The sequence below is a fragment of the Semicossyphus pulcher genome, unplaced genomic scaffold (assembly GCF_022749685.1).
Source record: "Semicossyphus pulcher isolate SPU_LCO1_2020_fin unplaced genomic scaffold, fSemPul1.0.p SCAF_11, whole genome shotgun sequence".
Taxonomy (NCBI): Eukaryota; Metazoa; Chordata; class Actinopteri; order Labriformes; family Labridae; genus Semicossyphus; species Semicossyphus pulcher.
This window is the reverse complement of record NW_027211615.1, coordinates 17,872,578-17,897,079: the sequence shown is the minus strand read 5'-3', so window position 1 is coordinate 17,897,079 and position 24,502 is coordinate 17,872,578. Positions and strand designations below refer to the sequence as shown.

At 42.3% G+C, this 24,502-nt stretch overlaps 2 protein-coding genes across 2 annotated transcripts in view; both read left to right on the top strand.

Annotated features, from left to right (window-relative positions):
• The first annotated feature begins 429 nt into the window (after positions 1 to 429).
• LOC138585371 (echinoderm microtubule-associated protein-like 1) lies at positions 430 to 13,671 on the top strand. Its single transcript, XM_069657682.1, has 7 exons — positions 430 to 589; positions 6,492 to 6,692; positions 7,936 to 8,065; positions 10,675 to 10,776; positions 11,170 to 11,198; positions 11,387 to 11,413; positions 12,888 to 13,671. Exons 1-7 carry the CDS (start codon positions 430 to 432, stop codon positions 13,160 to 13,162), a joined length of 924 nt encoding a protein of 307 aa, XP_069513783.1. The 3' UTR covers positions 13,163 to 13,671.
• A 1,991-nt stretch (positions 13,672 to 15,662) lies between these two features.
• The window catches only part of evlb (Enah/Vasp-like b), a 53,038-nt gene continuing 44,198 nt past the window's right edge, over positions 15,663 to 24,502 (top strand). Inside the window, exon 1 of the mRNA XM_069656089.1 lies at positions 15,663 to 16,024. Coding sequence (XP_069512190.1) covers positions 16,020 to 16,024 — 5 coding nt within the window. The 5' untranslated portion in view covers positions 15,663 to 16,019. The remainder of the gene's footprint in view (positions 16,025 to 24,502) is intronic.

The following is a 24,502-nucleotide window of genomic DNA, read 5'->3' as shown; positions in this document are numbered from 1 at the left end:
ATTTAAGTTGAAGTAGATAATATTACTGGAGACAGAAATGATAAATAAAAACTATTCCTATATTTGTATGTTTGCAAACAAACTTCATGCCCCCCCTGCATAATTCAATGCCCCAGTTGGACCCCACCAGTCAATACAATCTGGACACGCCCCTGTCTGTACTAGTCTCTTACTTACACACACACATATCAGACTCTCTCATAGTCTTGTCCCCTGAGCTTCAGATGGCTTACCAGGTCTTTAATCTGTCCTTTGAGTGACATCACCCTCTCCCTTCATACACTCCTCTCTGTCTAGCAGGGCAGAAGGTCGGTGGGAGGGAGGGAGCGCGGGAGGTGCTGGCAACTGGTTTAGCGAAGGTGAATTAGCCTCAGCAGTGAAGACTTAGTAGGCATAAACAGGATCACACGGACACACTCCATCAGGGCCATGGCAGCGGGCACAGCGGAGGGGGACGCACACATGGAGGAGCTGCTGGACCAGGGTCTGGGGATGGAGGAGACGGGACACGACCTGCTGAGGAGGCCCTCGCTGAAGGAGAGCTACCATAGTGACTCCCTGCTGGCACCCGACACGGACTTCATGACAGGTAGAGAGCTGAGCCGCTGTGGATGCTTAAGTGAAAAATTAACAACTTTGTGATTTCTGCCTGTTCAATGGAGGTAAATGCAATTTTGTTAGTGGTGCTCAAAAAGGTGCATCTTTATGTTCACATTTCCTGCTCTTTAATTCCTGTTGGTTAACCTTATAAATACAGTGAGTAAAAAGCCTAAGTTCTTCCTGTTCTTTTCTTCGTTGACATTGGCTCTATAGTTATCACTTAACCTGTATAAAACTTTATTTAAACAACCAAGTTTACCTCAAACACTTACCCTGCATTCCTGTCCGGCCTATCACGTGCCCCACAGTCAAACAGTGGGTGTGAGCCTCAGCTGAGGAGGTTTAGGGAAATGCCCTGTCCCCTCAGGGATGTGAGTATCAGTGGACTAATGTGCGAAGAATTGCCTGTGCACACGTGGCCTGTATGTGTCAGCATGCAGGCGGCCGATATGAGCAGACAGATGCTGTTCTTTCATTCAAGAAACACCATCTGCGAGCAGAGATTAAATACTCCGCTGCTGCTCTGTTCCTTAATGTGTTTTCATTTTGCTAAGATGCATAACAGGCATATGCATTTTGAAACTGTTAGCGCCGTCAAAGCCACGTGTGTGTGTGTGTGTGTGTGTGTGAGTCAGAGGAAAAGAGATAGACTTGTCGTGTTATGTGTGTTTACATTTGCATAAGAAGGCGTCCGGGGAGCCTGCCTGTTCTTTGTATAGCTGAGTTAGTGCAGAGATTGAGCTTTGGGCTGCTAATTCCCTTTTACAGCACTGGGATTATGTGCTATTCTAATCCCAATCCCATATGGGGTGTGTGGAGGTGGCACGAGGGTGGTGTCACGGCCAGGACAAGAGGAGAAACAGAAAATCACAGGCCTACACCGAGTTACAACTCTACACGAGAGACAGATTACTGCTGGCCGCATGCTTGAATGATTATACTGAAAGTCCTCGCCCACAGCAGATCAGCTCTGTCAGGAGGAAAATCTTATATCTTAAATGATTTTTATCCCCCCAAGAACTGAGGGAAGAAAATCTTTTCATGTTATCCAATTTTTAAACAATGGATACAAGCATTTTAGAGGATTTTGAGGCTTCATGGACACTAAACTGTGGACTAAACCCCTGCATCACTGTCAGATAAACTCAGCTACCATGTCAGTTAGTATTTAAAGGTAGATATAACAGTGGATATTAAAGTATTCTATTAACGTGAATTAACTAGGTTTGTTTTACTAAACGTTTGCTCATGGAGCGGTAAAGCTGTAGGCCTAACTTTAAAATACTAGTTTTAAGTTATTAAGACCATTATACTATTAACAAAATGCTATAACATTAAGAGCACTTAATTGTTCTTGACAGTCTGCCCATTTTTATTAGCTAACTATTTCACAGTTATTTATAACATAACTAATATAGACTATAAACTTTGTATTCATAACTTTTAGCTAGCCTATCTATTTTAAGAGGTTTACAGTAGGCCAACTTTTGGTCAGCTACTTTTAGCAAACCATTTCAACCGTTTAGCTAGCTCTTTTAGCCTACTCTGCACTAACTATTTCAACTAGTCATTCATTACTTTTAGCAAGACTATCTTTCTAACAGGTTATCAGTCTTTTTTTAGCTACTATCTGTTTACAACTTATCCACTAGCCTACTTTCCGGGCAACTATTTTAACCATTTAGCTAGGCCTATTAGGCCACTGTTAGCAAACTATTTCAACTGTTTAGGTGATCAAATCTTTCTAAACTTTCAACTAGTCATTCAATAGTTTAGCTCGCCTATGTTTTTAAACATTTTGTCATTAGGTATGCTTTTAGCTTTTTTAATCGTTTATCTACTAGCCTACTTTTAGCTATTTTGACAGTTTAGCTATTAGCCTATTAGCCTACACTTAGCTAACTCTTTCAAAAATGTATTCCATACTTTTAGCTAGTCTGTCTGCTTTTAACAGGTTGTCAGTAGGTAGATAATTTAGCCTGGCCCATTAGCCTACTTGTAGCTACCTGTTTTTCTAATAGGCGAGAGTCATAACAATTTTTAACAATTTTCACTTTTTACTCTTTTACTCAGAGATTTCTGTTAACCCACAAATGTTACATTTTCAGATAAACACGTACTCCTATCATAAACCACTGAAGTTTTTAAAAGAGATACAAGCTGTGAGGAATTAAACTGAGCTGTCTGATGGTATAATTAAAGAGCATGTGAGTATATTGTAACAGCTTCAGCTAGGCTAAAATCATAGCTGTAAAACATTTCTTATAACAATATCTTTTTTTACTTTGATTTCATAACAAGGATGTGATCAGATAGACCTTATGTACAAAACACAAAGATGTTATATAACTTTAAAGATGCTCAAGTTGGCCTTTTAATGTCCTTCCTTTTGGCAAAGTGAGTACGCCTGCATCTTTAGTAAATCAATGTTAGTTGAAAATATACGATCCAACAGTAATGTGATTATATGTGAATGACATTTGACTGAAAAGGGGGAAGTTAATCAAGCCGCACTCACAGATCTAGTCAGAGATGTAAAATGTGTCACAAATGAGCCGCTGGTCCTGCCCATGTTTTGACGTTCCTTACAGACCAGATCTAGCCTGCATGATATGAAAACTATGCTGACTGATAAACACTTGCATGCAGTCAACCATGTGAGTTTGAGCTCTGCAATGTACCATCACAGCTTTATATTGGAAACAGGCTATACCTCTGGATCCTAATTTTTACCAACCTGTTGATATGTCTCAGTTTAGTACGAGACTACATCCGCGGATGTGATGAGGCCGAGACAGCATTTACATGGCAAGAGAACACAACCTTGTTTGAACTGTAACACGTTACATTGAAGACGACTTTAAGCTAACAGTTTTAGCTTTGCTTGCTGACTACTTTTGACGCGCTCTCACTATCACAACATGTGGTGCTCAGGTTTGATTTAACTATGTAAGGGAGTATGTTGTTTTTTATCTGATCATACAAGCCATTCCACAAACTCCAAGCGAGGACCTCCTCAAATTAGGTGACTTAGTTGAAGTAAAAAAAAAGTAGATACACGGCACGTGATGCTTTATTACATAACTGGATTTCATAGCAGATTTTGTGTTTGAGGCCTTGGTGGTTATTTTCCCGCTACAGTCGATTGACTATTCCTCAGAGTGACCTTCACTGTGACCTCTGTTACTCTGTGGATGTCCACCATATTTACTGCAGCACTACACAATAACAACAACAGGCCACATTTCAGGTTTATTTCTACTGTATCTTCATCTCTGGTAGTGACATGGGGCTTATGTGTGTGGGCGGGGTCAGAGAGGCTCAGTCTGAGGGATTATCATTGTACTCTGCACAGCCACACACACACACACACACACACACACACACACACACGTGCAAAGACAATTTAGGCTGAATTGGACGACTACTGAGATTTTTCAGCATTATCAACCCCACCCCCACCTTTATACCAGCACACACCCGGAGCAAAGAGACTTAAAGCTGTGTTGTACAAATCACCGCGTCCCAGAGTGAGTCAAGAGACCACCAAGGATACATGGGAGGATCAAAACATCATTAACCTCACCTCGGGCCTCAGATACTGTAACACTGGTTGGATGCTGTAAGCTGCAGAGGACATAACACCAGAAAAGGCTGCTCCCGGAGTGTGTGTGTGACCTAAGTGGAGCGAAGGAGATGAGATCTTAGTGGACACCAGCCAGTGGATCAAAATCAGATGGAGGGAGAGCCGGCCTGTCTGAGCGGAGCCAGAGGAGGGAAGAGAGGCGAGAGGGTGTGCTCGCGAGAGGAGAGGAAGAGGAGGAAGACGTCTGCTGTGGTGGAGGAGGGTCAAACTGGAGGACAGCAGAGGCACCCTGACTCCTCATCAGGGTCCAGCGTCTCCCACGGTATCCACCTCTGAATTATTGAAGTCACAGCAAGTTGATTGAAAAAGAAATTACAGCGTGTTCGTGCCAGTTCAAAGTGTTTTGGCTGTGTGCTCACCTCCCTTTGTTTACATGTGTCCGTGTGATGACAGTGTGTGTGATCTGATGCGTCCAGCTGTGCGGTGACCTCATTAGCTTGATTTCTGCTGTACAGGCACAAACAGGCCGTGTCACAGAGCTTATTCCTTTCTGTCATGAGATTTATATTTTTTTGGCATATTACATGAGACTTAAAAATCGCTTTCATAGAGTAAATAAAGTAATGAGTTGGCTAAAATCATTAGATAAAATTTGAATGTGGAAGTGTTTTTTGCTTCTTACAGTAGGGGAGACTGGGGACAGTTGGGACGGTTGCAACACTTTGCATATCTCTCAGTTACTCAAAGACTACGTGGACTAGACCAACCAAATTTATATATGTTGAACGAACATCAGTCTGCTTCTAACCTAAAAAAATTAAAGATAATACCGTATCCTTAAGAGTATATATTAGAATCAAAGTCTGATGTTACAGCTGACCCAAAACCTGCAAAACTGGTCAGATTGTGATAGGCCTCGTATTCTAAAAATAGAAATTTTTTGCTATATTATAGTATGATTTATGAATATGTTATTGTTTTGTTTATTTATTTGGTAGTATTCAACAAGTTAAAACTTTTGAGTTTAGCATGTATATGCCTCGAACAAAGGCCTCCATACCGTCAGTGTACAGTAGGCCTTTCAATCATTCTTTATTACACGGTTGTGTTAAATATTTGATTCTGATTGGTCAGTTATGGCATTCCGAGGTCTGTTATATCTAGATAACAAACTGTTGCTATGAAGAACAGACCGTTGCTAGGGATGTGGCTCTAATCACCGGAGGACTAACTGTAACCGTACCAATCCGCCGAAAGAAGTCCGGTAAATTTGATGTCGGCCTGTTTACAGAGGGAGAAAAAAAGAAACATTAAACAGAGCACAGTACGCTCCTGTACAGTCCTGCTCACCATGTCGGGGTTCCATTCCGCGATGACAACCTGCTCACTGTACGTTATCCCTTACATATTTCAGTGTGAGGCGGGATGAATACCACAATTTGATATTCTATTAAAATGTGTTAATTCACAAAATATATGATTGGCATAAGTTGCATCCCATCAGTTTCCATAAAACATCCTGTGCAAGCGAGACACACTGACTTTGACGCATGCTAACCGTGTCAATGAGACGTCAACAAAGGATTCTGATTCATTGAAACAAAGGATTAAGAAAAGTACGTTAAAGAAATGTTGTTTTTATGCCTCCAAAGGAAGTTTTTTTTTCAATAAATGCAGCAATAATTGAATGTGTTTTCTCTCTTCCTCTTTTGGCGAAAAGGTCGAACTGAGCATGTGTGCGAGCCATGTCTCTAGCATGATTCTGATTGGTGGAAAATATGTGTTGCAACCCGTCTCCCCTACAGGTTTTTCAGCGAGTGGGTGGTTGAATACAGCTTTCTTACTTCGTGACTGGATTGTTTTTGTCACACGTTTACTCAATATTTTCTCTCACCAAACAGGCGTATGGTTTCAGGATGAGTTAGCTGCACATTCATTTCAGCCTTGTCGTGTGTGTTTGGTTATGTACTCTATGTCATTGTTACCATCAGTTGGTTTACAAGGTCTTCCTGATTGTTGCTATGTGATAATCTTCATATTTAGACATTAAATATAGTGAACAAAATGTACAGAAATGGTTTGGAGGCAAGCAAATGTTCACTGGATGAATAAGCATGTTTCAGGTTATGTAATGGCATTGAAAAGCATAACAGACACATAATCCGTGTCCTGGCATAAATTTGAATCACGCAATCCTTCTGTCTGTCTATCTGTCTATCCATCCATCCATCCATCTGTCTATCTATCAATCTATCTATCTATCTATCATTTATACACTTCTATACGTCTTCTCTCCTCCCTTCAGATGACCGCAGCTCAGCAGCGAGCGGTCTGGACGTGGCCGACCGGCTGACCTACCTGGAGCAGAGGATGCAGATGCAGGAGGATGAGATCCAGCTGCTGAAACTCGCTCTGTCCGACGTCTTGAAGAGACTCAACATCTCAGAGGAGCATCAAGCTGCCGCTGCTGCTGCCGCAGGAGGTAGGCGGACATCAGGCGCTAAAGGTGAGCAAATTATTACCATGTGTCAGTCGGAGGATTTAAGGTTTATGTACAACAGCTGTCATCATGTAGACCTGTACTGTATATTTCTTTAAGGTGTTTCTCCACCACTTTGACTCATAAGTCCTCAGCACTTACGGATTATTAAAAATAGACTGACATTGTGTAAAACCAAAATGTTTCGATGTTTTGTCAGATCAAAAGTGGACTCCATTTTTTTACACCCTCTGTACCAGTGTTTTTCTGATGCTAACTGACTGCTAATGTTTGTCAAGGGAATACTCCTTAAAGGCTCAATTTACGAGTCCAAGGTTTCATATTTTACTCTCTAAAGCAAAAGAGCACTTCGACGTCCATGAAATGTGAGAAAAGAACACAGTAAAATACAGGAAAAAAACGGAAAACGTGCTCAGTACGGCACGGCACAAAGAACATGCCAATGAGTAAAACTATTGTTTTGTTGGACAGAAAACACAGTCTGACTATATGCAGTATACTACAGCAAAAAGTAAAGTTACAGTGTGATGATAAACCTTTTGTTTGGCCACACCTGGCATTCAATTCATTAACCTACCTGGCAGACATTACTGACTCTCCATGTCAATGCACATCAATGCTTCTCTGCAGACTCGGACAGTTCAGCGGATTATTCTGCACGTGACGACTCACACACTGAACGCTTTCTAACTGATCTTGGAAAGTAAAACTGGTCAGTTGAATCTATTTTGATCAGAGAGACACATACAAACAATAATTCTGCCCTTTTTTAGACGATTGTGTTCGTCATTTATCCGAATGTGACAAATCACTTGCAAAGAATCAGAAACACTCTCTCTGTCGTGAGCAACATGCGTGGTGACGACTACAGCTGTCGATGAGAGCTGAGCCAAAGCAACTGAGGGAAACTGTAACAGGAAGTACCATTTTATATGTAACAATTATAATTTTATGATGGCAATATGCACGATGCAATTGCATTAATAATAAATGTTGCTGAATGTTAAGTGAACATCTTTCATATAGTTTTCCCCAAAGATATTCAGTAGACGATAAGACGAAGAAACGTGTCAAATACTCGAGAGATGCTTGAAAAGTGCCGGAAAAGATGAATAATTTATTCAAATATTAAGCTTCTGGTTTGTTAGTCATATATATTAAGAAGTTTATACTGTACTTTAACTTAGAGTTTATATAAAAAATGAGGACCTGATGTATCACACTCACCTTGTTGTGTGTGTCCCTGCAGCCAGGCCCGTGTCCCTGGCTCTGCCCTCCAGAGCACCCATGGTGACCTCCAGCTCTGCCGGCGTGAAGAAGAGCTCCACGCTGCCCTCCAGCTCCGCAGCCAGGAACTACAGCCCCACACCGCCCCGCAGGTAACACACAGGAGGAGATCAATTCAGTACAATTTTAATACTCACAATATGTTTCGCTCTGATTTGAATGTTTTTTTCTGGTTGAACACTAACGCGAAAGGGTCAAGGTTATCATGAAACACACTCAGGGAGATTAAAAAAGTACTCCACACAGTTCACGAAAAATGGTCCTTAAAAGCAGCTTCAGCTCTCATTATAATGTGTAAAAGCAGCGAGCGGCAGACACCCTCCATTATCCAAGAAACTCTGCACATGGATGCTCAATAATTACCCGTACACTCGGCTTTATTTCAGCGCAATAAAGCAGGAAACCTCTCCGCACGTCTTCCTCTCAATTACCTTCGAATGATACTGCCATTAAAAACATTAGTCAGAGAGCAGCAGGGTTGTTTTCCTCTCTGGTGCATTCATGTGCTATAACCGAGCTTTACTGATATACAGAGAGCTGAATCTCCATCACCATCATCGTTAGCGGCGGTGATTTATTTCCCTGCACTCTCGTCTCACCTCTCCTCTGCTTGTAACAACACGCAGGCCTCTTTAGTGGCTCCATCTCCACCTTCAAATTCTTCCTGGGCAAAATGTCAGGCTGAGCTTTAAGGCAGTGTGTTTAAATTGATGCATAAGACTATTCGCATTTAGACCTGTAAAAATATGAACTGCACCCTGAGAGCTTCAGAGATCACAGCGGTTATGGACGCATTCTATTGGGACTAATACTGTAATGGTGATGCAATTACTTAGAAAAAGAGTTAAAGCTAATAAAATACCACAGAATTTACAGCTCACACTTACAGAGAAATGTTTTTTCAAAATAAAATATTCAAATGGTGTCAATCTGATGATTTATCAACCAGGAGAGACATCGTTATGAGTAAACAATTATTTATTTTACAAGTTTACAAAAGAACAAAAATGTGCAACGTTTTTGCCGATTAGACTCCTTCATGACGTCTTCATGTATTCAATGACTATATTGACCTTGTTGATGCTGCTGCTGCTGATTATATATACATATATATTAGAGATAGACCGATATGGTTTTATCAGGGCCGGTACCGATACCGATTATTAGTAGTCAAGGAGGCCGATAACCAATATTTGGAGCCGATATTCTTTATCAGTAAAAGTGAAAATATTGGCGTCAAAATTTTGAATAATACAAACTCCAACACTTAACTTTGTTTAAATGCCTTTAAGCATATGTTTATTAAACAAACAAAAAGCGCAGGGAGTTCCCAGGGTCAGCAGCATCTCTTATAAAGTTAACTGAAAATTTAAATAAATAAATAACTTCCTGAAGTTTTATAAAGTAAATAAAACAAAGTTAAATAAAATTTGCAGAGAAATGAGAAGAAGAAGCCATTGCCGATATGCGTCAAAATGCCGAATAATCGGTCTCTCCCTAATATATATACTGTATATAAAACGTCCTGTGCACTGCCTGTCGGCACCAGTGTCTGATCGCACTTGAAGCTGTTTGTTGCCACTAACTGACTTCGTTCCCTCCTGTCCTGATCGTTTCTGGTGTTGTATTAACTCTCAGACGTACGTCGCTTTGGACTAAAGCGTCTGCTGAATGAAACTGTAACACTGTAACAAGAGGTGTAGTGAGGCCGAGAGCAGGATAGGATACCTGCCGATGGAGTCTAGACACTTGTGGTGGTGGTGGTGAAGGAAAGAAGGAAGGATGCAGGGTGTGATGAGGAGTGAACCTGGACACTTGAAGAATTGGATTAGAGGTGACTCAGGTGAAGAAGGGGGGTCGCAACAATCCTCACTGAAACAGCAAACTGACTGCAGCAGAGAGAGCAGACTTGGAGTTTGACTGTAGCAGCGTGATTGGCTGATTAAAGGTGGTGGCAAAATGATCAGCTGATCAGAGAAGCAGGAAGAGGCAGAGAGTGATGTGAATGATGAATTAATGAGTGGATGATATGAAACTAGCTTCATTAAAATGTCCAAATTGAGAATTACAATGAGATTTTATTATATTTAAATCATTTGCAAGATTCTAAATCTTGCTACCTTTTCTTTGCATCCAAAGTGATGCACCTATAACAGCGGCTGCAGGCCGAGGCGCCACAGCAACATTTCAGTCAGTCAACTCACGTTTGTGATAGTGTGAAATGTTTATTGCAGCAGAACAGAGCTTGTGTTTGGCGTCTAGGCCACAACCTCATCACTCCTCGCAGATTTATTTTACACGCCGAAACTTGAGGAGTGATGAGATGATATCTTAAACCCCGCCTGCAGGTGGATGCTGGGTGCTGAAAGTATGAGTGCAGTACTGGTGCAAGGCAGCGTTGGCAATGACAGAGCAGAGGGAGAGCAGTTTACAGCTTAAGTAGTGTGACTGTGAAGAGTGACGTACTGTATGTGAAGTGTGAAATCAGTGCAGCTCGAGTTGCCTGCCTGAACTGCCTCGCAGGCGTCGCCCCATGTTGAAGCAGCTTTATCTTTGTGCCTGAAATGTTGACTAAAAGGGTTTCACGTCACTGACGCTGTAATCACAGTGACACGAAGGATCGGACACCAGTTTATGCGTGAGATGGATGCATTCTTAAAAGTATGAGCTTTGACCTTCCGGTTATTTGTCTGTCTCTCAGTGGTGTGAAGAGCCCACCAGGAAGTGTGAAGGACAGTCCCTGTAAGGCGACCAGATCCCGACCGACATCAGCAGCCTCCACCTGCAGGAAGCCTCAGGAAGGGTGAGAAGCCTCCAGACACAAGACACTTCATCATTATTGTATTTCTTCATATGACAGGATGTTTATATTCACACTGCACCTCTTGCAAACCAGTGCATGTACCCATTTCAGTTGATTTTGGGGTGACGTAGTTATTCCTGGCCTAAGAAGTCAGAATAAAATGAAGGTTATTTCCAACCCGACATCCTGTTTTATATGAAAACCTCTCAAACCACAGGGCAGCTCTTTAACTGTTTAGTGAAACTGAAACTGACAGCGCTAACGCTGTGAAACTAAATCTCTGGTTAGAGCTGCTGACTCTCTCATTTTCTGTCTCTCTGTATGACTGTTTCTCTCTCCTTGCCGTGTCCTCTTGTGTCTCTTCCTCTCTCACTGTAGCAGCAGCAGCAGCAGCAAGTCAAAGGAGGCAGCAGTTAGTGTCGGTAAGTGATCTCTCTTTTTTTCTGAGACTGTTTCTGGCAGCGTTCGGCCTCAAAGCAGGAATGTGAAACAGCTGCTGACTAAGCCTCCATTTAACAAAACATAATGATTTAGCAAAAGACTGACCTGACAGTGTTTGTTACATGACCTGTAAATGACTGGGAGCTCTGCGTTTGTGTGTTTGGTGCAGGGTCGAGGCGTGTGACACACTGCAAAGGTAGGATTCATCCCAAACTATGTATCTGATAGACTTTCCTGGATTATGTATGGGGTGCTGTTTGTGCCAAAATTATGTCTAATACGCTCTGTATATATAAAGTGCTCACCGAACAAAAACAATGTAACTTTAATCCTTACAAACATCATCCTTTGTCCTTTGATCGTTTTCATTTGTCGTCTTCATGTTTCTACATCGGGCCAATCAACAACCAGGAAGCTTTCTTTGTTTAAAACCTGGTTTGAATTCAGACAGATTACACATCAGCTTACATAATCACACAGTTCGACGTCACAGGATGACTTTAATACTAACACACCAGGACGACGAAAAAGAATCAAATGACAGGGAGAGCAACAAGCTGTAGACTGTGACAGCAATATGACGGTGCTGTTTGGTTCAATGTGAAAGTACAAAGGTCATTGAGTGCTTAATCTCTGTTTACATATTCTACATTAAAATGTGTAATCTGTAGGCGCGTGACCGGACTCTAGTATGTCAAGTGTTCTGTGTCCGTTTGAACTACGCTTGTAGTCCGAGAAGTATTGACCAATCACGTATCAGCAGGCTGCGGCGTACGCAGGAAAAACACTCCGTGAGGAGAGCAAAAGCAGGCGGAACCTAATGTAGTCCCATCAACATCATCTGACGACGATTTAGCTTCTTGTTAATCTCTATAAACAGACGTCTGCATGCTAACAGCTAACGATCAGCTCTAAATCTAAAATTCAACTTGAGATAAACTCCCATGACGATGTGTCACGAAATCTGTTCAGCGTTTACATTTCCCGACTTCCTTGAATGCATTAAAAATTATCGATCAGACCTCCGTTCAACAAACGAGCATTTTAAAGTAGTTTTCTTCTCCTCCTGAGGAAAGACCTGACAAAGCTTCATTTTGACTTTTTACTAATCTGCATCATGATGTTGAAATGTCAGCAAACTTAAGCCCCGTTAATTAAAGTCAATAACAAGAATTTCTTTTTCTTTTACGTCTATATACCGCTGAAGTAAGCCAGAGTGCAGCCTCTGTGTAATTTACTTTTTACAGGGAAACTGAGACTCACCACAAACAGATGAGCAGGCTCTCCGGGGGCAGATTTAATGAACCAAGACATGACACTGGAGGGTAGACATTGCCTGGAAGTCCGTATCGATAAACTCTGGCTTAACTGATGCATGAAATGTTTGCCTTTGCTTGACATACTGTAGTTTTGACATAAATGGCACCCCATAATGATGAAGTCTTGTGGCATTCAGTATCTCAGGAAATTCTGAAAACTGAGAGTATTGTGTTTGAGCTGTTATTTTATACCCACCCTTCATTTTCTTCACATCTCACCATGACTTGTGTGCCGCCCCCTCGCCCCTTTGCACCCCTTCTCTCTTCCTCCCTCCTCCATCTCGTCTTTAAACATCCACACTGTCTGACCGTCCGCTCACCCTCCTCACCTCACTTCACCACTTCACTTAGTGACTATGCAGATCTATCTGAGCCCCCTAACAAGAAAGACTGGGTCTTCTGAGGCCGCCAAATCCACAGCCTCTGTGCCAGCCAACGGCGGGCCCACAGCGCCGCCTAAAAACCCTCAGACAAAGGGAGGCAGCAAGTCGGAGGCGAGGAAAACGACCCCATCTTTCACCTTAAACCTGCAGAAAACCACCACCAGCCAGAACACGGTGCAGGAAACATCCAGCTACAAGAGCCCTCTGAAATCACCCAGCCAGTACTTTCAGATCTGTTACTAAACCCAAACTCAGTCTGCAACGCCGCAATCGACCTCTTAAACAAGAAAGACTTTTTCCAAATGCTAAGGTGCAGGAATGACTTGATTTTCCTCTGTTGGTCTTCTTTGTTGCTTTTGGTTCTGTGCAACTTGAGCAGCTTCTTAAAATGTTCCCATTTACAAGTTTCAGTTATCCTTAATACAATGTTTAACACCATGATTATTTATTCCAAGCATAGTATGAAAGCTTTAAAGCATTTTTAGCTCCTCAGAATCCACAGTGTAGTCATAGATCTGATTTTTTCTGTGTTTTTTTGTTCCCTCCGTCACTCTGTGTGTGAAGTTTAGAGTCTGTGAGACGGGGACGTGTTTGTAAGAAAGTGAGGTTGTGCGTCTGTAGACGTCTTTGAGCAGAGACTGTGTGATGGAAGAGGGAACCTGTGTTTGATGTCAGCGTGTGCGTCTCATGTCTGTGTGCTGTGATGTTTCTAGTCTTGTAGTTTGAGCTTAAATAATAAACAGTGTGTACCAATCCAGTCAAAAAGACTCATTGTAGTTCAGGACGAACAATAAATAACTTTAATCAAAAACGTGTGTTTGTTTTTTCTTATGTCATCTGCCTGTGTGTGTGTGCAGAGTGAAAATCATGTGTAACAGTAGAGCTGTCTCTGGTGCAACATTTACACTACATAAGATGGACTTGTAAGGACCTAATTCACTGCAATAAAGCGTGAGACTGTGTTAAGATGCATCAACCGACTTATGGTATCATATGTCCCTTTACAGCTGCTTGCATTGTTCCAATTATCATCCCTTTTAAGTAAAAACATAAATCCTGACAATGTAGAAACGCTTTTAACCCTGTTTGTAACTATAATAATAAAGGTATCTTTCACCCTTACCTTCATAAACGTGTTGAAGGCATGATAAAGTGAGTAGACTCCACTATCCTCAGCCACAGCGCCCTCTTGTGGAGATAAATACCAACGACACAGGCCGTCGTCCTTTATGGCGGTTTAAAAGTTGCACAAAAACTAAAATAAAAATAAAAATACTACTCAACAATGCTAGACTTTTTTATGAGCCAATATATGGCCGCTTTGACCTAAGAGTGGATCCGAAACGCTCTCCCACTGACAGAACCACAGAAGAAGCGCTTGTGCTGTTTGTGGGATTTAGGAGGACCTCTGCTGGCGAGAAGGCAAAACTGCAACAGGTTCACATGTAGCATACGGTTAAATTATCTTAGATCATATTTAAGAGCTTTCTTTATGATTGAAAAAAAGCTCCATACATTTAACAAAATTGTAATATATTAAATCTCCTGTTGACTGTGTTTTTCTTGTGTCACATTAAAACAAAACTTGCAACTTTATGTGGAAGAAAAACACACTCTGAATATGATGTAATACTCAGGGAGAAGTCTGCAGGATATTAAGTGAAACTTTTTAGTTTACTTTAATGTGATGAGGTTTATTTTCTATAACATAATACAAGTACAAATGGAAACAAATACCTTAGATTACTTCCTGAATGACCACACACTTCTTAGTCAAATAGAAAGGACAGACAGATGTGCTGCAAAGTGGAGTCAGACTTAAAGGTGTTATTGCAAATACACGCAGCTCTAACTACGTCTTTACAAAAGTATTGATGGTCAATAAGTCCTGAAAACGTCTGACTTGCCTGCCTGTCCTGTAGCAGCCCGCACAGCCTGAGCTCAGGTCCTGAGTGGAGCTTTAACAGAGCTGTCTGTCCTCATGAAACAGCTGCTGCTGCTGCTGCAGACACAGACAGATGTTAGCGGGTCGATTGCTGCTGACAGGTGTGTTCCACTTACACTCTTTTATAAACAGTATTACAATCTGTCTGTTTCTACATGAAACACTCTGTAATATACATCAGTTGTACAAAGACTTAGTGATCAGTAAGAGTTTGAAAAAATCCCAGAAGAAATTAAATTTTTTTGATTTTATGAAATATTATTGCTACTGATTGTATTTGTGTTGGATTGAAGTGCAGCCTGCAATTTATAAGGAAGTAAAAATCGAATTAATTTTAGGAAATAACACAGAAACATAATATAATATTAGAACAGTATTTCTGGGGGTCTGCAGGGTCTTAAAGGATCCTAGTATTTGTTGTAATCCTGGTATTTTTGATCCGGTCACATTCCTATGAGACTGTAAATTGTTTTGCTGTGGAATGAAACCATTGAATTTTTGTAATTACTCTTGTATTTAATTTTCTTTGGATACAAATAAAGATAAATTGTTTTATTTTGAAAGAACTTGTTCTTAAAGTGGACGGTGTGCATTTGATTTCTACTCCTGCCTGCAAGGCAGCTGCGTCGCCTGGCCGAGGGCGCTACTGTGCAGCAAACAACCACCAAGACCTGAATATTTCAGCAGCCTGCTCCCTCTCTCTCCCGCTCTCTCTCTCTCTCTCTCTCTCTCTCCCTCTCTCCCTCTCTCTCTCTCTCCGTACAGCCTCCCAGTGGTTGAAGCCAAGGGAGGAAAAGATGGCACCTCATGCGCCGCTGTCAGCCACTCCGCCCGGCTCCTCGTCCTGCGGACAGCGGCGTGCTGCCCTCTGAGATGGCCTCGACCGAACCAGCAGCCTCCTGACGAGACACCGAAGAGCATCTTTTTTATTTTTAAAAGCCAGACCTGAAAACTGTGGACATCTTTGTAGCATTTTCCACACCCTGTCGCCTTTCAGACCTCAACATCTGCACATCAGCCGGCTGCATCGCTGTTTGTATTCAGACCTCCGGAGCTGCTGCTGCTGGATCATTTTTACCAGAACTGAACTCAAGGACGAAGCTCTGAGCGGACAGAAAACACTCTTCATCTCCTTCAGGCGGGCAGCAGAGGAAGATGAGGTAAGCAGAAGCATGCGTGTCTCTCTTGCAGCACACTGCTGTGATTCCTCTGCGCAGTATTCCGGGATATTACAGGAAAGAGCGAGATAAGCCCAGACATCCTATTACCGGGTATTATGTTGGTTTTATCAGCGCAGTTTCATTCACAGGCCTGTGATGAGCATGTCACCACAGCACAAAGGTGTACCACAGGAGCACGCGCTGCTATTGACCGACAGGTCACCTGTTGGCCGACAGAAATGACCCTTTAAGAGGAGCGGCTGGTCTGAGAGCAGCTCATAAAGATGTCCACAGTCACACATGAACGCAGTGACAGGGCTTTGATAGTCTAGCTAACATCTCTGACTCCTGCTCGCGCTCTGTGATGAGTCACGTGGAGGTTGTCTGCAGAGAAATAAAAAGATTTGTTGTCATGGAAACCAGACAACACGTGCAGATTTGTTATAATGACACTTAATTGCGACACACATGTGATCACTGGATTCAAAAGCGATCTCATGTGTTTCATCTGTGTAATCACACCTACGTGTGAGCGCGCTTAGATGGAGCCCTCATGCGCATGCACGCGCACACACCTTCCAACCTGAGAGCCAATCAGCTGCGGGTATCCACTCCAGCATCCAGACACAGCTGTCTCAGGGATGCTAGCACTGGTTTTACTGGCTAACTGAAGGAGCCAATCAGGTGAGGTGTTGCTGGCAGCACTCACCAGGGCAGCCAATCAGCTGCGAGCCTGCTGCTACACAGACGTGGGTGGGGCAGCAGAGCTTGGCACAGGTTCAGCATGAACAGGAGGAACCTTTGGCTGACTGTAATTGTTGTTGGCATCAAAATCTGTGAGTGTGTGTGAATGTTTGTGTGTGTTTGTCCCAAGGTCAGAGGGGGATTTTACTCTAGGTCAGTGTCTCGTTTTACAAGCTGCCCCTGAACATATCACTGCTGCTGCTGTCTCTACTAGCATCTCTGCTTTGTCTGATACTGATCATGCCAAACACACTCTTACATTGCTCGAAGGAATAATGATTTCTGTTCTGTCTGCTCTGTTGTTGTCTGCATCTCTGCACTAAGTGAAGGCTCTCTCTCAATGTGTTTTCTGAGGAATCACATGAATAATTGATGATGATGACATACTTATCATACACCATATAGTGTCTACTATATACAAATTACAGTAGTAGTAGTTTTCTTCCCATCTAGTTGGCCTATAGGAGCAATCATGTCTCACTAACACAGAAGAATAAACCATACCACCATTTTGCAGTATCACTTTTAATTTAACAGCTATGAGTGGGTTTTCTTTATGCATTGCATTATGGGACAAAACATCACCAATAAACAAAGCTAATGTTTTCATAAGCGTGCAAGCACACAGACTTATTATGACTATACTTCAATTTGTCACTCGTGCTGCACTGTGTCAACAAACCCATAAATCACTGCCATTTAAAGAAGTGCACCTGCATGTGAGCGCATATTTGATGATAACTAACCCTGACAAGCTGCTGTAACATTTGTTTTTCAGCCACTTAAACAGGCTGTGATTTAGTGTGAGTGATTGTGTGCTGTGCAGAGCCGCTCTGTAGGTGGCAACAAAGACTGTGACTCAACACAACAAGCCGCCACTCCACACAGTTTGACGCACCACGCTCACACTAGTGCATGCGAGTGTGTCCCTGCTCGTCAGTGTGCGATCAGTCTGTTTGTTAAGCATTTTTTGATCTTCCTTGACATGTTTCTTTAAATGTGCAAGATGTAGCATGTGTTTTGGTGATGTGCGACAGTGTTTGTTTGCTCTGACAGCTGTTGTTGTTGGAGTGTGTTCCTTTGCAGTGAGCCAATGAGCATTGATCTCTGCAGTTCAAACATACATTACTCAAGGTCAGATAAGCAGCAGTATCAAGGCAAACTGCTGAAAATAGGCTGTTTGAAAGTGCGTTTAAAGGTCAAAGGTCACTGCTGGAGTGTGGATTTAATATCAGCACAAATAAAATACTATTAAATATAAACATCTAACACTTTTCCCCTTTTCAATAACCGACCGAGTCCGGAGCCTGAAGCCAACACAGCTCCTGTATCTGTTTCTCATTAGTCAGCATTAGACACATTAGTGTAATTATCTCCAGCTGCTGAGACGTCGGAGGTGCTGAACGTCTCAGGGGAAAAATTCCCGGGACAGTAAAGCCGGGGTTAGTGTTTGTAGTCTGGGGATTTGAGCTGAAGGACCGATGCCTGGTTTGACTGGCCTGAGTGTCTGACTCCTCTTCTGGAGGCTGATCATTTTACCGTTCCTGTTTCCTCCCTCACTCCCACTTATTGATTAACAGGCTTTGATTAGTAAAGGCAGCAGCCTGTTTTCCATGTTAATCTACTGGTTTGACACGACACCAGTAAACCTGGATTATAAATGATGAACTGGTGTGTGCAACATGTGGACTCTGCTGACTTCCTGACTGCTTACACTATAATGTTGATACTCATCATTTTGGTGATGAGGTTTATATATTTATTTGAACTACTTTGGGATGATTTACCTTTAAATGTTTTACTTTATGACCAAATACCTAACCAAATACAAAAATAATGACATTTTCTTGATCCTCAGCTGAACTCAGTGCTAATTATCAAAAGATGTTTCGATCCAGGAGCCACCTGGCTGGTGCGCTTGGCCGCGGTTTGCAGTTAACTGTAGTAGATGCTGTGTTTGAGCTGTAACAGAAATGCCTGCAGTCCCAATTGTGTGTCATTTATTGATCCATTGGTGCGTTCCAGAGAAAAAGGTCCATAAATAGTAGCAGAAAATGGTCCAGCAGCCATCGTGGTAGAGCAGTCAAAACCTGTATGCCCTTCCGGGATCACGCAGCTGACCTTTAAACACCCCGATTTGTCTCATACAGCTACTGTATACCTGTTAAACATTAGCTTGTATGCCTTGCCAGTGTTAGCTTTGCCTGTCAGCTAGTTATCAGGCACAACACTGCGAGGATGCTTTGCTGCGTTTTAACGATTTGTATCTGTCAGTGTGATATTTTGTGCTCTTTTAATTTAACACATCCTCAGATGAAGCCTTGTTAACTATATGATGAATGGGGTTTTCTGTAACTAACCTGCCCCACCCCTTTGGTGAACTTTGAAAGCAGCAGGATTGATGTGTGGTCCCGCCTGCGGCCCACGCTGGCCTCCCACCACCTCCATTTCTGCATGAGTGCATAAAACAAGTGAGCTCCATCGATCCGGCCTCATCGCTGCTGCCTGATGCGTATCGACAGGAGCAGTTGGTGGTCTGTGTGTGACCCATATGAATCGCAATATTAATAGTAACTGTGTGCTGAATTAATGCAGGACAAGGGCGAGCACATCGAGGTGAACTCAATTAAACCCTGATTGTTCATTCATAGTAACACGCATGCTAATGTGAGAACAGAGACGAGTGACAGGGAACGTGTGGCTTCTTAAAGGACTGTAGGTGTGTTGAAGTGTAAAGAGGCTGCAAACAGGAGGGAATAACTTCCATAATACTCCCACACAGTAAAACAATATTACGTGCACCTGCTGCCCGACCTGAAATAAATCAACATGTCTCGGTTTATTGTGCCGCCTGTAATGTTCTGCTGTCGCACAGAATCATGACTCTCAGCGGAGGTCAGGTTTCTCTCTCCGTGCAGCTGTGTGCTTTGAAGCTGCGCAGGTGTGCGCTCCGATTACATCGTCGTTACAAAGTTACAACCCTAAAGTTTTTTTTACTTCTTCTTTTACACATGTTGGACAATCTGATATATTTTCAACTGCAAACTATTAAAGATGCAGTCATGTTCCCACAACATATTTGACACTTCACTGCTTTTTAATCAGGTTTATGATCCTAGAAATATGATCTAACATCAGTTTGGCTTCTAAAGCTGCTATGATAAATATTCTTATACAAACAAAGAAACCATATGATTGTGATCTTATGTGAAAGAGGTCACTCATAATGAACCCACAGGTAGTTAATATCTGGTTGCCTTTAGCGCTTACGTAGCATTTTAGCGTCAAGAGGAAAATGAAATGACTTCCTGCTGTGGCTTGTCTTGTATATATTCATATCTTTTAGAGCCTTAGCTAGCAGATTGTACGCTGAAGCCTCTGCACATCTGTCATCACGCAGCCCGACACACACACACACACACACACACACACACACACACACACACACACTGTGATGCATCCAGTGTCAGGTGTGAGGTCACGAGTCCTGCCTCTGTTGTGAATCTGTATAACAACACAATGCATTCTGGGTGACAACAGTGTGGTTTATGAGTCATAATTATGCACTCTGAGGCGTCGCGAGGCAGAGCGCTGAAGCTGATCTGCACAGACGTGTGTGTGTGTGTGTGTAAGAGAGAGAGAGGTAATCAAATCTTTGTGAATGAGAGGGAAATCACTCCCCCCTCCTCTTCCCCCGCGCCCTCACCCTTCCCCCTCTCTGTTTCTCCTCTGCCAGCTCCCATTGGTGTGTGGCGTAATTAAAATGATGGGCTCATGTGAATCAGACAGTGTGTGCGCGCGCATGTGTGTGTGTTTGTTTGCAGCCGGAATACAATCCCCTGGCTGAGAGGATGAGCCTGTGTGAGTTAACTGAGACGACAGGAAACGTCAGAGATCCTGAAGCTCGCCTCTGTCACACCTCTCACCCTGATTTATCCTTATTCTTTAGCCGCCTCACCTCGCTTTGTATAGCGTGACTGCGTACAGGTGGATTGTGGGTGTTTATGGGGATGAAGGAGAAGGAGATTGGATTATATAGAACAACATGTGACTGGATAAAAACGTATAGCTGATGTGGATGTTTCTGTACAGCGACACACTTTGTGGAGAAGAAATGAAACAATGAGGTCAAAGTCGGCTTTAAATCGAGTCCATACACATCTATAATGTACTCTGTTGGAATTATAGTAACATACTGCATTTATCTGGTATAATTCCCTGTATTTTTTAAAATTGCAATAAATATTGCAGAACAAAAAGTTATTAGATACTTTTTTCCAATATCGTGCAGCCCCAGTGTGTCAGGAGTTATTCTAGTCTAGTTCTGGTTTTGATTTGTATTTCGGTTTTTCATTTATTGTTTCTTGTTTCACCTTGTCACTTTGTCTCTTGTCATGAGTTCTCATCGTTTAGTTTTGTATTTTGTTTATTCTGTGTTCTGGTCACAATTTAGTCTTGTTTAGTTAAGTATTTCACTTGTGTCTCTTTGGTTAGATCATTTCCTGTTTTACTTTGACACCTTGTCTCTTGTGATATCCACTTCCTGCCTTTGTGTGTTTCCCGCTTGTTTGATTGTGTGCCCTGCCCTGATTGTTTTCACCTGTCCCTTGATTATCTCACCTGTGTCTGATTAGCCTCACCTCCTAATTTTATTTAGTCTTTGTGCTCCCTTGTCAGTTCGTCGTCGTCTTTATCCTGAATCCTTGTCGGTCATCCTGTTTCCCGAACCTGTACCTGGACTTTCTTATGGCTCCCTACGTGTCTGTTGGATTTTTGGTTTTACCTTTCAGTTGGATATTTTTGTTGGATTTGTACCTGGACTGTTTCACAGTAAGCTTTTGTTTGTTGCCTTTTTGTCTTTTTGTTTAACTTTTAGCTTGGTTAGAGAAAGACAGGTGGATCAGACACAAGCCGCATATTGTTCAACTGGGATTCAGGATGTGACCAATGTAACCCTACTGTAAGATATAACTTATAAAGGTTACAGTTTGCAAATGAGTGTCCTGTAGAGTTCGTGTGAATTGAAACAAAGGTCAGAGAAACAGAAAGTAGAAAATGTAAGGAGAAAAGGAAACCACTGTTTTGTCTTGTGGTTTGGTTCTTCTCCAGCAGGAAAAATGCTGATTCCACAGAATCATGCAAATACTAAATACTACACTGAATCTGTTGTGGGTATGTGTGCGTCCTACATGTACGCGTGTGTTTCTGGGTGCATACTGTACATATAGAGACAGATTGAATTTATCGACATCACTCAGGAAAGTGTGTGACTTGTCTCCTCAGTGACAGCGTCTTCATGTGGTGTGTGTGAATCACAGGAAAGAGGCCTGACGTCTTGTGGAGTGTGCTGTCACTGCAGCGCTGATACTATCATGCACAGTTTTCAGCTCTCTTTCACAGAGGTGTCACATGACGGGGTTGCAAGAAGCTGTCATTAATGCACACTTCACACCGCTACTGAAGTGTTTGGAGCCGACTTCTGCTGAACTTCTCTCTCTCTCTTTTTGTCCCGCTCTGTTCGCAGTTACATTTGCAACTTTTCCTGTGTACAAACAAGTGAAATACCATGAATGCCTTCCAGAATAGACCCATGTGTACAATTAGTGTTGAGTAATGTTACTTTTAAAAGTAACTTGTTATGTTACTGCGTTACCGACTGAGAAAAGCAACGCATTAGATTACTTTTACATTACTAGAAATAAAAACCTATTTGCAACTTGTTACGCTTGACGGTTATATTGTCAGGAGAGCATGTAGCCTACTTTAGCTACGTCTACCTTTAAATGTATTGAGTTTATCGTCATTGTATAGCCTCGCTTACGGCCCATAATCTGTAACTCTGCAGCCTAATAATGACGGACGCAGTATAACCTTTACAGCCCCTTATTACTCTAACAATCTAACAGTGAACTGGGCAGAGGCATACAGTGTGAGGCACAGCTGTTTCCATGAAAACAATACAACACAGGCTCTTAGTCCCACCAGTGTAGCAGAGCTGTGTTTAGCTGCAGATGCTTCTTCAAATTTGAAGAAGTGCTCTTCACAGCTGAGGAGCACTTATCCTCCAGTCACAACTTACATTTCGTCATGTTGTTCTCGTCCTTTTCGCCCAAAGAATTAAAATAATGTGAATATTCCCACAAAGTAACTGCTGTCCGCTCTGCCATCTTGCTAGATAAATTAGCTAGCTACATATGCACACGACACAACTGGCATGGGGGTTTTGGCTTTGCTGTTAAACAACCAGCAGTCAGTGAACAGTCAGTAAATACCTCTGTACCTGTATTATCGCCCTAAATCATGTGTTTGTGTGGATGTTTTAGTCAGAGTTACAGAGATCATGGAGTCATTCATCCTCAGTGTGAACACAGTTACAAATGTGACCAACAGTAACAACAAATCTGATGTAACCTAAGCTTGAAACATTTTTTGCAGATAAGGTGATGTTCATCATGTGACAACATTTTCAATTGTCTCAATTGTTCTTATTGAATAGCCCCAATTAGCTAGCTAACAAACGGCCATCTGGTGTCACCTGTATTTACCTGGAAGACAGGCAACCAAATAACCATGTGTTATCTTGAAAAAATTATGGATTTCTTTGGGTTTCAAGATTTGTTGTTGGAAAAATTAGGAATAATTAGTCCACAACTTAACAACATATCAGGCTGTTTATTCAGACATCTAAAGTTCTCTCCAGGAAGTTGTTTTCCTGCGAATTTACGCAAGTTCAACCAATTGCCTCAACTTTTTCTTGACTTTGCAATTTTGGTAAATGTGTGCAACTTTTGCACAAACAGTTATCCTGTTTCCCAGCAGAAGTAATTTATGTCACCAAACTCACTTCTTCTTTGACTTCTATTGACTTCAGTGTCAATCAGTTTGTACACATTTGAAATCCTGACACTGAAATCAGCCGGATGTGATGTCAGAAGACAAACACCTCACTCAGCAAATGGCTTTATTGGAGCGTTTGTCCCAGTTGCTCAAAGTGGATGTGAACTTTTAAAGAAATCTGCTGCAAAATCAGATGTTTTTTATCCACAACAATCACAGAAAAAGCCTGCGAATTCTTGGAGGGACTGGTATATACTGACTCAGACTCGGACTACTTTACCTATCAGCATCTCTCAAATCATTTATGTGACTTCCTACTAAAGCTGAAACTAGAAACACTCTCAGCATTGCAGCCTGCCCTTACACAAATTTCCCACACAATTTGTTGTCCCTCTTCAGTTTCTTAACTGTAGCATCATTTTTCTCTCCATCTTTGTTTGCCTCACCTATATTCACCCTGAAATGCCATCTATCCTCCTTTCTCCGTCCTCTCCCCCCTACCGCACACACACCTACACACACACTTACTCTGTCGTGCTGTGTGTCAGACAGAAGGCCATCCCTCCTGCTGTATGCTAATAGGCACGTTGTTACAGTAGCACTTGGCTGCTCTCTCTCTCTCTCAAACACACACAAGCACACACACACACACACACACACACACCATGCGCACACACACACACACACACTCAGTAGAACCGGAGGTGTGTAGCTCTGAGGATTAGACTACAATCTGCTGCCCGGGGTCTAACCTGAGAGATGGAGGGATGGGGGAGGGGTGTGTGCTGTAAGAGGAGGCTGGACGTCCTTTCACCTTCCTGATCTGCTCTTTTCTCTCTCCATCTCTCCCCCACGATCTTGCCCTCCCCCTGACTCTCTCTCTCTCTCCAAGCATCC

Excerpts from the sequence above, each read along its gene's own strand:
- LOC138585371 (XM_069657682.1), top strand. The coding sequence starts at position 430 with ATGGCAGCGGGCACAGCGGAGGGGGACGCACACATGGAGGAGCTGCTG. Across the intron at positions 6,693-7,935 it reads GCGGACATCAGGCGCTAAAG|CCAGGCCCGTGTCCCTGGCT; the intron begins GTGAGCAAATTA and ends GTGTCCCTGCAG. Across the intron at positions 11,414-12,887 it reads GCGTGTGACACACTGCAAAG|TGACTATGCAGATCTATCTG; the intron begins GTAGGATTCATC and ends CACTTCACTTAG.